This window comes from Mixophyes fleayi, chromosome 9 (assembly GCF_038048845.1).
Source record: "Mixophyes fleayi isolate aMixFle1 chromosome 9, aMixFle1.hap1, whole genome shotgun sequence".
Taxonomy (NCBI): domain Eukaryota; kingdom Metazoa; phylum Chordata; class Amphibia; order Anura; family Limnodynastidae; genus Mixophyes; species Mixophyes fleayi.
In genome coordinates, this window is record NC_134410.1 from 16,027,669 (window position 1) to 16,044,036 (window position 16,368).

General features: G+C 41.2%; 1 protein-coding gene across 1 annotated transcript; it reads right to left on the reverse strand.

Moving 5' to 3' along the window:
- Positions 1 to 1,937: 1,937 nt before the first annotated feature.
- CD59 (CD59 molecule (CD59 blood group)) lies at positions 1,938 to 14,637 on the reverse strand. The gene is made up of 5 exons (XM_075186591.1): positions 14,497 to 14,637; positions 11,354 to 11,461; positions 8,994 to 9,173; positions 4,792 to 4,893; positions 1,938 to 2,352 (listed from the first exon to the last, which is right to left on the reverse strand). Exons 1-5 carry the CDS (start codon positions 14,549 to 14,551, stop codon positions 2,150 to 2,152), a joined length of 648 nt encoding a protein of 215 aa, XP_075042692.1. The 5' UTR covers positions 14,552 to 14,637; the 3' UTR covers positions 1,938 to 2,149.
- Positions 14,638 to 16,368: the final 1,731 nt, after the last annotated feature.

Consider the following 16,368-nt stretch of genomic DNA (forward strand, 5'->3'; position numbering starts at 1 on the left):
TCCTGCCCGAGCGTAAATGATACTTATGACTGCTTATGACTTGAGAGGCGGAACGGGGGAAGGAAGGGCCAGAATAATGTTGTCCATTACAGTAAGGCATAGGCAAACCGAAGGGGGTTTCCTAGTGCCTGGAAACCCCCCTCCAAGCCTGGGGCACTGTATAATTAAGGTGGCTGGAACCTGCTCCCGCTTCACACAGCTCTGCTTGAAAAAGGAGAGCTGCGTGCACCTAACAGTAGTGCACGCAGCATTGCCCGTATATATGATGGGGATAGGAAGAGTTGGAGAGCAGCCAAGCACTGTCTAAAATTATAGCCATGCCCCCATGCATGCTGGTCACTCCCAGTGGCTGCGTGGTGTGGAAACCCCACTCTACAAATCCTGCGTTTGCCTCTGTAAGAGTGTTCTGACACTGGCTGATTGAAGTCCAAGGTTTCTTGTAAGTATCATTTGCACCCACTAAAGGGCAGATTTAAGAGACGACTGATAGTAAAGACTGACACAGCAGCGCAGAACATGTGTATACAAGTAAGATAGACTATAAAATGAACTGTATGTACAGTACACATTAAAATAATATTTATATATTTAAAGTTAAGAAAATGTTTAATTTTTTTTAAATACATATTTTTATACATGATTATATTGCTGAGTTGTTCTTTTATTTTATAATAATATATAATAGAATTTTTTATAAGGCGTTCTAATGTTACCTTATATTGCACCTATGCATGTTCGTATATTGCAGACTGTTCTGTCTGTCTAAATTCAGCAAGTACCATTTATGCAGAGCGTACTTACACTCAGATTAAAATGGAAACGCATCTTAAAATACGCTTGGATTTGAACACTGTCGGAACTACACTCAAGTTCCATACTCTTTTATTTGTACTTGAATCAGGCCCTTTGTCTGTATTAGGTATTATATGCACAAATATATAGACTGAATAATGTTGCTTGATACTGTAATACTTAAGGGTAGGCAGAAGTGTATGCAAGGTGAGCATGGAAAGAACAGAGTTCCTGTAGGAAACAGTTTGCAGGAGCAGAGTTCCGTGTAGGGCTGCATACGTTCAGGAATTCCAGTTAGCCAGGAGCTCACCAATTAAGAACAAACATTTGCCAAAATTGGGGATTTGGTTGGCCCAGTATCAGACCAAATTGTCATGGCATTGCGTAACGTGTGGCCACCGCAAACATTCATTCTGAAGCAACAAAATCCATAATGTTATACCTTGACCAACATCATTATGTGTTAAGCCATCAGCAGCCCTTGATATTAGAAATGCATCATTTAATATCAGTTTATGACGTTCCATCAGTCATTTGCTCTGATCGCCAAATGGCATGATCTCTGCAGGTCAATCTTGCACATGTACGAAGAAATTGTCCACAGATGTGGTCATTTAAGAATCAAGCTGAAAATCCAGATCTTCCAGTATATGGGAACCACAACTGAGATTATTTTTGGTGCGATTGCTGTGTACTGGGTATTACAGTTTGTTTATATGGGATCTAGCTGTTTGTTGACTGGCCTAATATGAAAAAATAAAAAATAGAGGAACTGTTTATGACAATTCATCCCTATTGTGATTTTCCAAGCTGTAGACCAGGCCTGTCCAACCTGTGGACCTCCAGGTGTTGTGAAACTACAAGTCCCAGCATGCCCTTTCAGCTATTAGCTGGTTGTCTACCAGCAAAGCATGCTGGGGCTTGTAGTTTCACAACACCTGGAGGGCCACAGGCCTGTTGTAGACCATACACTGTGTCCTCTGTACACTAGGTTCCTAAAGACCAATTTCTCACAATCTACTTATTATGCAAGTGGGTGAATCATATACAGGGCTTGTCGAGGAACACCCTACTCCTGTCCCATCATGAACAGAGACAAGCTACCAAGAAATGAGATATTAGAATTTCAAATACAGACTACAATGTGAAAAAGGGTAACAATTATTTTATTGAAAGTCGACCAAATTTCAGATAGTTGGATGCGTTAAAAGGAAAACCCGAGGAAGATAAGCCGGAAATATTCTGTGAGTGATGTTCTTCCCATTTTCCAGGTGCAGAAATACCACCAATAAAGCTGATTGGAAAAACAGCAAATGAGCGACAGGTGAAGTGCTGTGCTGATCTCAGACCTCCTTTGTCAATTCAGTTTGGAAATCCACAGAGCCACAATAGTTGCCAGGGCAGCAACAGCAGGAACGGAGAGGGGAGAGGCAGAGTTGCACATGTCGGTGTTACAACAGTCAGTTTTGAAGGACATATCTGTACCTACATGGGTCTCCGAGGACACTTTAAAGCAGGCTGTGGTGTTTGTACATCCTCGTATGTCGATGTCAAATCCAGCTGCAGTGCAAAAGCAGACAAAGAATGGTTTCAGATTGTATATACACTGTATATATGCTAAAGTACAGCATTGTCATTTCACCTACAAATACAATATGACAACAGAAATGAGACAACTGATCCATGTAGCCCGTCTTGTCACATCTCCATGCTTGTTGGTTTTTTGTGTGTGAATGTCAATATAACACATACCCATCCACACTATAAATTATGGGCTTAACTTATAGTTGAATGCAAAATTCATATCCTCAGACTTTGATTTAAAAATATCTTTTGCACCTGTATTTTGAGCTGCTCATATCTTATGGTACATCCTACCATAAATAGAACGCGTATTTGTGTTCGGAGCAAAGATCCGTCTTATGCGTTCATGAGTCTGAAGTAAGGATACAACGGTCGTCATCATCATCAACTTCCAGACAGGGCCAAAATAAATCAATGTCAGGGAAGAAATTGATATTGATGACTGAAATAATAATTAAAAAATGAGCGTGCCTCAGAAAATTATAACCAACACCAGCGCTGGATTCCACTAAAGCAGAGGGACAACGAGCGTGGGACACCAGCCACCAGCACCGGACTTCATACACTGGGGCGGATCACATTATAACAGGGAAAACCCAGAGTGGGGGGTCTCCCTGTCATAGTGGGGGTCAGTCCCAGTCTGTTCAGCACAGAGTCGGGGTCTCTGGGGGGAGACTCCTGCTCATTATACCAAAAGAGTATACAATGATTACACACATGCACAATTTTCAAATAAACATGAATTGAATTTCACCACAAGGAGTAAGGGGGGAGGTGGTAGAGCCATAGACCTCATGGCAATAACTAATATCAAGACCCTGCATCCATACCTCTTTCACTACCCGGACTACCCCTCTGGCCATGCTCCCCCGAGGGACAGAAGCGTACAATGTACAATGTGAGAATGTGTCACTGTTCCTTCCACATTTCAGTTAATACACGGAGCCTGTATTTTATATGTCAAATTTAAATATATTGAGTATATAGATGAAGCATAGATCAGACATATGACAGAATCTGGGAACGCCAAACTGTTGAGGACATGTTGGATCATGCGTCACTCTACCCTATATTGCAGTGTTTCTCTACTCCAGTCCTCACGCACCCGTAACAGCTCATGTTTTGAGGATTTCTGTCTGTGGAACAAGTAGGCTGAATACTGACCTAGTCAAGTAGATGATTTGGGGTAGCGCGAAGACCGGAGTTGAGAAACTCTGCTCTATTGCATTACATTCTGTCACAGAATTATTAGAATAATCTCTATTCCAAGAATATGAACCACACTTACTGTATTATTTATGTGAGTGATAAGAGGTATTTATAATACACACAATTTTCTGTCACAGCTCACATGAAGTACATTCAAAGGGGGGTATTCAATTGACAGCGGGATCGCCGAAAATCCCGCGCTCAAAGAATATTACCGTTAATACGGTAATTCTGCGCGTAAATACCGTTAATACGGTAATTTACTCGCTGGATTTCAGCTCGCAGCTCAGGGATCTGCGATCTGAAATCCAACGAGTAATTACCGTATTAACGGTAATATTCTTTGAACGCGGGATTTTCGGCAATCCCGCCGTCAATTGAATACCCTCCAAATAATTTGAAACCAAACTTACCTTACTGAATGAAAAAAATCAGACGATTTGATGTAGCAGAAAAGAAAATATATTGAAATTACTTGAACCACTCTAACTGTGTTACTTATTTTAGTGAAGAAGAGATGTTTACAAGACTGACAACTTTCTCTTGCAATTATTATTATTATTATTATTAATTTTTATTTATAGGGCGCCACTAGGTATCCGTAGCGCCGTACAGGGACAGACAGAAACACGGTACAGTTAACAAAAAGCACAGTAACTCGGAAGCTCAAAATACAGCTAGATGAAAGGTGAGAGGCCCCGTTGGTAGAGAGAGGGGTAGAAGGGCCTCACGGAAGAGACAAGGAGCTGGAGAGCAGAGTTAAGGTGGTGGAGAAGAGGAGGAGAGGAGGCCCTGCTCAAAGGAGTGTACAATCTAAGTATATAGTATATTCCCATAGTCTGAACCACACCTACTATATTATTAATCTGAATAATAAAACAGACAATTTCCTCTGCGTTTTATAGGTGTGTTCCCGAAAGGGCATGTACCTTGAAATGTGCTTAACAGATAATAAGGTGCATTTGTGCAAAACAAGCAGCATTTCATGTCCACTTTTTTATATATATTAAGATATTACTGTTATTGAGTAAAGTTTCTCCTTTCAGACAACCAGAAGCAATGAACTTGAAGTTGCCTACACTCTTCATGGATCAGGCTACTGTCATGCATTGCTTTGCCATTAACTCCTTTCTATCTGCTTAACAGTAACTGGTCTGACTTTGCAGAGGGCATTTATTAATATTGAGTAATAAGAAAATTGCTCACCAAATGATGATGTCTTTTTCATGCAGACCTCATGCAGATTACAGGTGGTCTCTGACTTAATAAGACAAGTCGTGTCACATTTGCGGCACTTCATGGGAGTACCTGGAAGATACAAAGCAGTTACAGCTATTTTTCCATCACAGTTGATGAGAAAAGACAGAATCAGGAACAGGACAGTCTGTGATGAAGTTACCACTGTTGTTGGAGCAGCCGTGTGTGTTCTTTAAAACCCTAAAACAAATCTAGATCAATCTTTGTGCGCTATGGTTCCCCAAATAACACAATAAAATTAAATCAATCAGTAATTAAATAAATAAATAAATAACATATAATATAATAAAAATAAATGAACACTTATATTCGATCGTGTAGATGTCAATTCTCTTCACTTTTCAATAGTAGTATGCATAGAGGGAAAGGAAAGACAATAGCATAATCCTGTGTGGTATTAAGTTGAACTATACAAACACAATGAAATAGCGAATATGATATAGATAAAATAAAAATCATTATAAAAAGTTCAAAAAAAGAAACTTCACCGACTATTATTGAAAAGTGAAGAGAATTGAATACATCTACACCATCGAATATAAGTATTCGTTTATTTTTATTATATTATATGTTATTTATGTCATTACTGATTGAATTAATTTTATTGTGTTATTTGGGGAAACCATAGCGCAGAAAGATTGATCTAGATTTGTTTTATTTTGTATATTTGATTTGAGTGTAGAGTCTCCCGTTTTAATCCATCTGCAGCTGTGGTGTGTGGAGCGCTGTCAGGGCTGCTCATTATTGGCTTTCATCTTATTAAAAACCCTGTATCTTAATTGTTATAAGTGTCGAAGTCGTATAACTGGATGAACGAAAGTATATTGGTTAATATTGTTTCATTGTGCGATTGCACTCAGTACACATGGCATACGGCGATCACAAGGTAAAATACGCACGTACACACTCGCATTACAACATTTAGTTATTAATATAATTCATATTCATATTGGTTCCGTTACACAGTCATTTATGAGCAGATAGTATTTAGTTTATTATTAGTTTATATAATATGATTATATGTACACTTCAGTGTTATTTAAGGTTCAGGTTATAAGAAAGGTGTCATGTCTAGTATCATATTAAACCCCTTTTCACCAGCAGCTGTCCGGTGCATTCGGCGAAGAGATCGCACATTGCATACTCTAGTTATTGATGTTAGGGAATAAACCTTTAATATGATACTGACCATAAAATGCTAATAGACTAATTGTAACTGGAGAGTCAGGCGGGAAGAACAGAGCTCATCTCCTGGAGAGATGACCCCCAACTTTGGATTCCTTAGATTGAACCAGCCTATGACCTGTTTACCCTGGACCCATCTGATGTCTGGACCTATAGAAGCAAGCCACACCATCTCTATTGTTCACTCTGTAACACTGACTGTATATATAATCATAGCTGCACCCCCACCAGTCTCAGTCTACTCTGATCACAGTATTCAAGGGTGAATTACTGCAACTGGTGCCCGTGGTTAGCGCAGCGGTATGTATGAATCTTTTGGTATTGACTGTACTGTACTGTATCATAATATAATCATGTATTGAACTGTTAAACTTTGCATCTGCTAAAATAAATCACTTTGTGCGTTAGAAACACATACAATCACTTGGGCAATGCTTATTTGAAAACGATAGAATTACTTTAATATAAGTATTAAGCAATACACACGATTAGTAATTTAATCCAATAGTAAATAAAGTACATAAAAATGTATTATTGTGTAACAATGTAGATGATCATTTGGGACATGTGATATCAGTGTAAAGTAAAGATGACACATGATTTTAATAAGAATGGGTACTACCATCTAGCCCACTTGCCCCCTGATTCGTGGCTCACCAACTAGAGAACAGATTTATTAACAAGGTGGTACCAGAATGTTTAGAGAGTCACCTGACTTTTACTAATGGTAACCTTAGGCACACATCCTTCAACACAACAAAAAACACTTTTTGCCGAAACTAAGGTTACCTGACAGCATAACGCGCGTTGGCATTATAATAATAAGAGGTCTCTTAGATTAAGACGGGCATAGATACACTTTATATTAGGATAGAGACAGCATCCTATAAGCCGCAAGTGAGAACGTAGCATTTAGGAGGCAGTCAGCAAGACATCCCCTGCCATAGCAGTTATATAGCTTCCAGTAGACAAGCCTAAGGGGGGAATTCAATTGGCCGCGTTACTGTTAAAAGTAACGCGGCCTGCGCATTATTACCGCTATTACGGTAATAGTGCGCGTTATTACCGTTATTACGGTAGTTCTAATGCCGGCTTTTTGCCTGGTTAATATTACTGTAATAACGGTAATATCTTTAGAGTGCGGGACTTCGGGGGGAATTGAATTCCCCCCTAAGGGGCATATTCAATTGTCAGCGTTACTTGCAAAAGTAACGTGGCTTGCGCACCATTACTATTATTACGGTAATAGTGCGCGCAAATACCAGCTCAGGGAGCTGCCAGCTGAAATCCGGCTTAGAATTATCGTAATACCGGTAATAGTCTTAACGCCGCGTTACTTTTGCTAGTAACACGGACAATTTAATTCCCCCCTAAGTATAGGAATACAAATAGATACATTCATTTAACAGTTTGCAATATAGCAATCTAAAATGTTTCTTACAGGTAGAACAGGAGGATGTGCTGAAGTGTAGTAATGTAAGGATTAGCTGACATAATTTAATCTCTATTAATAAGAAAGGTTGTGAACAATATATAAGCCTCAATAGCATGAGAATATAAACCTCAATACATATAGACTACTGAAGTGCTTCCAGCAATTTTTAGTATGCACATTATTGTTTATTCACATACACTCTTCTTTTTATATTTCGCTGTTTTACTACATTGATTTTAGGAAATAACAAATAAAGGTTAATTTTTAAATAAACAAGATGTTTAATAAACAATAAAAATACAAAATAAATAAGGGAGTTCTTTGTGCACCACACTGAGCAAACTTCTTTATTTTATGTTAAAGCCTTCCAGTCTCCCACTTAACTACCTACCTTATCCTCTGCCTCTCCCCCTTCTTTCCCCTTCCCTGGCTCCGTCCCTCTACTCTCCCTCTCTCCCCTGCGTTTCTCCGTCTGTCCACCCCTCCCCTTAGATTGTACGCTCCTCTGAGCAGGGCCATCTCTCCTCCTGTTTCCACCACTTCTAACTCTGCTCTCCAGCTACTTTGCCCTCCTCCTTAAGGGCCCTCCTCCCCCCTCTGGGGGCCTCCCTGTCTTCCGCGCACTCCTTTTGGGCCCCGTCATTTGCGGATACTCCCCCGCCCTCACTAGCTGTGCATTGAGCTTACCGAGTTACTGTGCTTCATGTTTACTGTACTGTGCTGTCTTACCTTGGATTGTAATTCGTTTTTGTCCCTGTACGGCGCCACGGACACCTTGTGGCGCCCTATAAATAAAAATTATTAATAATAATAATAATAATAATATGTTATTACTATGGGGCATAATCAATTGTTGGCGTTACATGTAAAAGTAACGCGGCGTGCGAACTATTACCGTCATTACGGTAATAGTGCGTGTAAATACTGTTATTACTTATTATTATTATTAATTTTTCATTTATAGGACGACACTAGGTGTCCGTAGCGCCGTACAGGGACAAACAAAATTATAATACGAGGTGAGACAGCACAGTACAGTAAACAATAAGCACAGTAACTCAATGAGCTCAAAGCACAGCTAGGGTAGGGGGAGGGGAGAGGGGAAGATCCGCATATGACGGAGCCCAAGAGGGAGGGCATGGGTGACAGGGAAACTCCCAGAGGGGAGAGGAAGGAGCGAGAGGGGACAGGGGGAAAGAGGGTCCTCAAGGAGGAGGGCTAGGTAGCTGGAGAGCAGAATTAAAAGTGGTGAAGACAGGAGGAGAGATGACCCTACTCAAGGGAGCGTACAATCTAAGGGATTACGGTACCTTTCATGCTGGATTTCAGCTCGCAGCTTCGGCTTCGTATTACCGTAATAATGGTAATACTTTTAACGCTGCGGGAAACGGCAACAATTGAATATGCCTCTATATGTTCATATCTATTGTCCGTTTTGTATATTATTACTCTTTTTTAATTTTATTGCTGTTTTGTTTTCATTAACTGCTGGCAATCATAGCTGTGTGATTATTATGAATAAAGTACTTACTTGGTGCGGTAATCTCAGTGTTGGTCGTTATGGGACCACTAGTACTTAAGGGTGTTGTTCTGGGCATAGCCATATTACACCGGTCCGTATTGCAGCACCACCGGAGCATGTCACCAGTTAAAGTGGTATTGCAGTCCTGTGAATTCAAGCAATCCTTTTGCCGATTTTGAAGTCTTTCATCTGTTATGGAAATACAATGATACATCATTTAAAGCAAGAGTGTACGGCTTATTTAAAGCTCTGTGCCAACCAAAGTGTTGTGAGGTGCCTATTTCCAGGGCTCCTGGGCGCCTCCAGTTTCCCAGGAAAGTCAGGTTTTTGCCTCTAGATCTTTAATTAATGGGATGTAGACATGGGAGGAATATCCCCAACACTGCTGCCTCTCTGAAACAGTAGCAGCATAGAGGAGAGAAGGGCTGGATCATTAGAGATATTGGGGGGCCCTCCGGATCAGTGAAATGTTGCGTCAATTTGTCTACACATAAGGGTGGAAAAAAACAGACACCCATTTGGGATGCCCATATTACATATGGGGACTTGTTAGTATAGTAAGCCGTTTACCAGACACAAGGACCAATTGGATTTACAGTCCTGCTTGGAAATAAACCAAATTACTATAATTGCGAAATTCTTAAGTTTGTTGATTGATGTGGGCCATGGGTGCTGATATTTACCTGTATCGCTGAATGGGTGGACAGTATAATTCTTTAAATATGTCTCCGACTTGAAACGCCCCCTTGTGGTGTAAGAGTGTATGTGGAGGGGAGTTGAAAGGTTGATAAATGTGAGAGGTTCAGAGAATAAGAGGTCTGGGAAAGAGGACTCGGGTATCGAGAGCGTGAGAGGAGCGGAAGATGTTCAGAGTGAGAGTACTGAGGGGAGGCCTGGAGGATAGAGAGAGAAAGAGAATACTGAGGAGAGGCCTGGAGGAGAGAGAGAGAGAGAGAGTACTGAGGAGAGGCCTGGAGGAGAGAGAGAGAGAGAGTACTGAGGAGAGGCCTGGAGGAGAGAGAGAGAGAGAGTACTGAGGAAAGGCCTGGAGGAGAGAGAGTACTGAGGAGAGGCCTGGAGGAGAGACAGAGGAGAGAGAGAAAGAGAGTACTGAGGAGAGGCCTGGAGGAGAGACAGAGGAGAGAGAGTATTGAGGAGAGGCCTGGAGGAGAGAGAGTACTGAGGAGAGGCCTGGAGGAGAGACAGAGGAGAGAGAGAAAGAGAGTACTGAGGAGAGGCCTGGAGGAGAGAGAGAGTACTGAGGAGAGGCCTGGAGGAGAGACAGAGGAGAGAGAGTATTGAGGAGAGGCCTGGAGGAGAGACAGAGGAGAGAGAGTATTGAGGAGAGGCCTGGAGGAGAGAAAGAGATAGTACTGAGGAGAGGCCTGGAGGAGAGAGAGAGAGAGAGTGTACTGAGGAGAGGCCTGGAGGAGAGAGCGAGAGAGAGAGAGAGAGACTGAGGAGAGGCCTGGAGGAGAGAGAGTACTGAGGAGAGGCCTGGAGGAGAGACAGAGGAGAGAGAGAGGTCAAGTGTTTCAGGATGTGCTGTATAGGATCATTTAGTAAAGAATGACGTCATAAAATTAGAGGACAGCAAGGAGTGAAGGCATTCGAGAATTTCTTAGATTTAGGGACCTTTTAATAAAAGCGCATTAACTCCTTTTGCCAGTGAATACAGTTTTGCCTTTAATAGGACATGCTTTCATTTAATTCATTATACTGTTGGGGTAAGTACTGGCAATAACCACACCGGCAATGGCTCCTAATTGGGAGCCTGTTCATCAAGTATCACAGCAGAGCTTGCACTTCCACAATACCTGGGCTTTTAGATCCATTGCTCACGCACCAAGATCACATCTTACAAGATACATCATCATCATCATCAACAACATTTATTTATATAGCACAGGCAAATTCCGTAGCGCTTTCAAATTTGGACACGCATAACAACGAAGTACGGCCCGGCAAAGAGGTAACTGTAGTCACTCAGGCCAGTATTACCAGGGCAGCTGCTGTCCTGGCAATAACGTTTTCATAAATATATTAAGAAAAAAATGATCACTGGTGTAAGCAGCAATAAAAATGACTTTACTTGTCTCAATGATAAATAACGATCGTGATTATTATGCAACTAAGGTAAGAGGAAGACAAAAGGAATGAGTTCAGGAAAAAGGCACCAATAAAACTTATTGAGTGTTTTCTAAGACAGTCTGAGAATTAAGAGATCAATTAATAAGTGAAACCGATATCAATCTTCAAGTTGACATAAACACCCTGCAGATTATTTTCCTGAATAAGGCGGAGGGACACGACTCATTGTAACGTTATTATGGGACAGTTCACAGAACATTATAACCAGTATAACTCACTCCTCCACAATTCCATTATCACACATTGCATCTCCGGACCACATGTCTTAGTCACAGTAGCCATCTCCGTACAGTCATTTAAACATGAATAACACTCCAGAGAATAACCTGGAAAACAAAGCAGAGGTAACATCTAGTAAACGTTATTTTTGTAAAATGCTAAAGAGGTGGAAGGAAAAAATTCTGCACTCGTTCATATAGTTATACCCACCTTGGCACATTAAGCCATGCTTTTAGTCTATGACATTAATAAATAAGTAAAACTAGTCAGTCAATGTGCTCCCTTTGACTGCAAAAATGTGTTGCTGCAACTGGAGACAAAGAATGCTCAGAGCATAGTAAAGTTATAGCTATCACTGCGTCTCACGGAGATTATTGGACAGCATTTAAAGACATGTACAATGTGTAACCCAGTTAAAATAATTCTAGCAGAATCCCTGGATACATAGGTAGGTAGATTAGCAGTTGAAAGTAATTCACATTGCAGGTATGTAATTAGCCCTCACTAACACCACGTTCACACTGACCTAAAAACCCGGGATATTGCCGGGGCGAGACCTGACGATCCGGGTCATGCCTCAGTGTGAACGGGTGTCCCTGCATCTACCTGGGTCTCATGACCCGGGAATTAGACCCAGAACTTTTGCAAACTTATTCCCAGCTCCGTCCTCCGTGAACGGTGTAACCTGGGTTTTTCAACCCGGGTCTCACATAAAGGATCTCATTATGAGGATTAGGGACGCTGGTACATCTAATCAAAGCTCCTATTGTGTGGACTCACACTTAGTGCCAGGGCAGACCCAGGTTCAGTATGCACGGGGTTAACCCATTAATTTCCTGGGTCCAAGGTGCAGTGCGAACGGGGTCTGATGAGCTGGGATGCTCTGTGACACGGCAATATACCGAGTTCAAAAACTTGGGACATTGCAGTGGTGGCAGTGTGAACGTGGTATTACTGTGCTCAGTTCTGGAGATATCACCTTCAGAATGATAATGATAAACAGAAGAACATCCAAAATATGGGCTATAAAACAGTGCAGGGTCTTAAGACAACACTTCACTAAAAATCGCTTGAGGAACTTAAAATCTGGCTGAATAACTTAGGGGATAGAAGTGAAATTGGAGAACATAATAGAAGCAAAAAGTTTAAGAGAGACATTATTCAAAATAAGAAAAAGTCCACTAATAAGGAAAGACATTCTAAGACTGCTAAAGAAAGTTCAGCAGTAATAATTTTACTAATACAAAATACGCAAACAAATTACTAATGCAAAACACAGCACAGGTACAGTACAGACAGCAGCAGTGTCAGTCTCCTCCTCACACACTACTACACGATATGTATACACAGCACAGGTACAGTACAGACAGCAGCAGTGTCAGTCTCCCCCTCACACACTACTACACCATGACATGTATACACAGCACAGGTACAGTACAGACAGCAGCAGTGTCAGTCTCCCCTCACACACTACTACACCATGACATGTATACACAGCACAGGTACAGTACAGACAGCAGCAGTGTCAGTCTCCTCCTCACACACTACTACACCATGACATGTATACACAGCACAGTACAGTACAGACAGCAGCAGTGTCAGTCTCCCCCTCACACACTACTACACCATGACATGTATACACAGCACAGGTACAGTACAGACAGCAGCAGTGTCAGTCTCCTCCTCACACACTACTACACCATGACATGTATACACAGCACAGGTACAGTACAGACAGCAGCAGTGTCAGTCTCCCCCTCACACACTACTACACCATGACATGAATACACAGCACAGGTACAGTACAGACAGCAGCAGTGTCAGAGTCCTCCTCACACACTACTACACCATGACATGTATACACAGCACAGTACAGTACAGACAGAAGCAGTGCCAGTCTCCTTCTCACACACTACTACACCATGACATGAATACACAGCACAGGTACAGTATAGACAGCAGCAGTGTCAGAGTCCTTGTGCAGTGCTACACAAAGACATGTATAAACAGCACAGATACAGTACAGACAGCAGCAGTGCCATAGCCCTCCTCACACACTACTACACCATGACATGTATACACAGCACAGTACAGTACAGACAGAAGCAGTGCCAGTCTCCTTCTCACACACTACTACACCATGACATGAATACACAGCACAGGTACAGTATAGACAGCAGCAGTGTCAGAGTCCTTGTGCAGTGCTACACAAAGACATGTATAAACAGCACAGGTACAGTACAGACAGCAGCAGTGTCAGTCTCCTCCTCACACACTACTACACGATATGTATACACAGCACAGGTACAGTACAGACAGCAGCAGTGTCAGTCTCCCCCTCACACACTACTACACCATGACATGTATACACAGCACAGGTACAGTACAGACAGCAGCAGTGTCAGTCTCCCCTCACACACTACTACACCATGACATGTATACACAGCACATGTACAGTACAGACAGCAGCAGTGTCAGTCTCCTCCTCACACACTACTACACCATGACATGTATACACAGCACAGGTACAGTACAGACAGCAGCAGTGTCAGTCACCCCCTCACACACTACTGTACCATTACATGTATACACAGCACAGGTACAGGACAGACAGCAGCAGTGTCAGTCTCCTCCTCACACACTACTACACCATGACATGTATACACAGCACAGGTACAGTACAGACAGCAGCAGTGTCAGTCTCCTCCTCACACACTACTACACCATGACATGTATACACAGCACAGGTACAGTACAGCCAGCAGCAGTGTCAGTCTCCTACTCACACACTACTACACCATGACATGAATACACAGCACAGGTACAGTATAGACAGCAGCAGTGTCAGAGTCCTTGTGCAGTGCTATACAAAGACATGTATAAACAGCACAGATACAGTACAGACAGCAGCAGTGCCATAGCCCTCCTCACACACTACTACACCATGACATGTATACACAGCACAGGTACAGTACAGACAGCAGCAGTGTCAGTCTCCCCTCACACACTACTACACCATGACATGTATACACAGCACAGGTACAATACAGACAGCAGCAGTGTCAGTCACCCCCTCACACACTACTGTACCATTACATGTATACATTCATTCAGTCAGTCTCTGCATTGAATATTGAATTACCAATATGGCATCTGAGGAAGATGATGAGAACTGAGATTATACTTGTCGTCTGCATCTTGTGAGCTCTATCTGTATCTGTCTCTCTTTACTTTCCACTCTCTAATAAATTTCACATTTATGTTTCAACAAGTCAATGAGCTGTGTTTTGTCCCAACCAACCTCGCCCCAAATTAATTAATGACAATAGTTGGGTGTGTCGGGATCTGCCAAGAATTTGGTTTTTGATTTATCTATTAAACATTATAAACACAAGAAAACAAACTGTTTCTACGTAATATACCTTAGCTGGCTTGATAATGTGGATAGTGTCAGAAATATAGTGTTTACATTGTCTGAACATTATTCCAATAGTCTACGTTTAGCCTGGAATGCTTGCCTAATTATACATACAATAATGGGGAAGAGTACTATTAATGATTTTTATTTTATAATATCTGAAGTACAAATGTCAGGGTAAATAGCAATATTATTAGAATGTATATAAAACAACTATTTGTGTGATATTACAGAAGCCCAGTATTCTAAGTATCCTCATAAACGACAATGTTCTATTCATATTCTGATTGTTTTAAAGATATTTCCACACACAAAAAAAAATTCCTCTTTCTCCCGAGAGGCAGCTAATTAAACTGTACGTGAGCTGTTTATTACAATTGTACTTATTTTGGCAATAAATATTTATCCTTTGTCTGCATTCGTCAAAAAAAATACCACTGAGGCAGCTGGGTGTAAAGCAGCTGCCCTGGAAATACTATCCCAGAGTTCTAAGAATTCAATGCTGCTTCACCTGGCCAGTCTCCATTGTTGAGTAAAGGCATGAATTTTGATATCAGTACCTGTTATGTGCGTATTGTCGCTAACCAATAACGATTGTCGAACCTCGATTTGTGTTTCCAACACACAAAGATTTATTCGCAAATAGTAGAATAATATGCTCAAGCGAAGTGATAATAAATAAAGCCGTTACTTATCGCAGGCGCTCTGGATCCAGTGCAGTCATTCAATCCTGAAGTCTTGGGACAAGATGTCTGAACACTGGATGTGAAGCTGCTGCTTATATACACAATGAAATACAGTAATACAATGAAGATGGTATAGCTTGCATCTATTGGTCAGGTCTCAGGAAGGTCCAAGGGGTTGTCAATCATTGGCTAGTTCATCCTAAGGAATCAAAAGGAGGGGGTCACCTCTCCAGGGGGTATGCTCGGCTCTTCCCGCCAAGATTCCTTAGTCTTAAGAAGTTCATAATTCCCTATCATTCATAACTTGTGTATGCACTCTGCGATTCCCTCGCAGAGAGAACCAAACAGTAGGATATGTAAAGAGGTTTATTATGATACCACTCATGATATGATTCCTTCAACCTGTTCCGTGTATTTCACTAATATGCATGTAACTCTAATATAACATATAAATACTACTATATTTCGACATAACTGACTATGTGTTGCAACTACCATTAATGTGTACTATATTATTAGTATGCGTGTTTGTGCGAATGTATGGTAAAAGACCAATAATTGTTGCTGCCACGTGTAGTGGATGCGTACGCCCTTTCATGCCGTAGCGTGCCCATGTACGTCGTAGCGTATCGTACGCATCTTTTCAGACAAAGACAACCAAGTTTGCTCGACTTTAATTGAAATGACTTTATCCAATTTGCTGACTTCGACAACCATTTAAAAAAATAAAAATAAGATTTATTTAGAATAAATTACACATACATTAATGGTTTTAAATAGAATATTTAACTATTTTATTTATATTATGTTTGGTGTTAATGTAAATAAATATAAGCAATATAGGCGTTAGGTGACAACCAATATGTGATTTGTGCAAAAAACAAACCAGGTGAACCATTAATGATATTAT

Coding starts and splice junctions, on each gene's coding strand:
- CD59 (XM_075186591.1), bottom strand. CDS start 14,551: ATGCAGACGACAAGTATAATCTCAGTTCTCATCATCTTCCTCAGATGC. Junction 9,174..11,353: donor GATAATGGAATTGTGGAGGA/GTGAGTTATACT, acceptor TTTCCATAACAG/ATGAAAGACTTCAAAATCGG. Junction 4,894..8,993: donor CACTGAGATTACCGCACCAA/GTAAGTACTTTA, acceptor TGTATCTTCCAG/GTACTCCCATGAAGTGCCGC.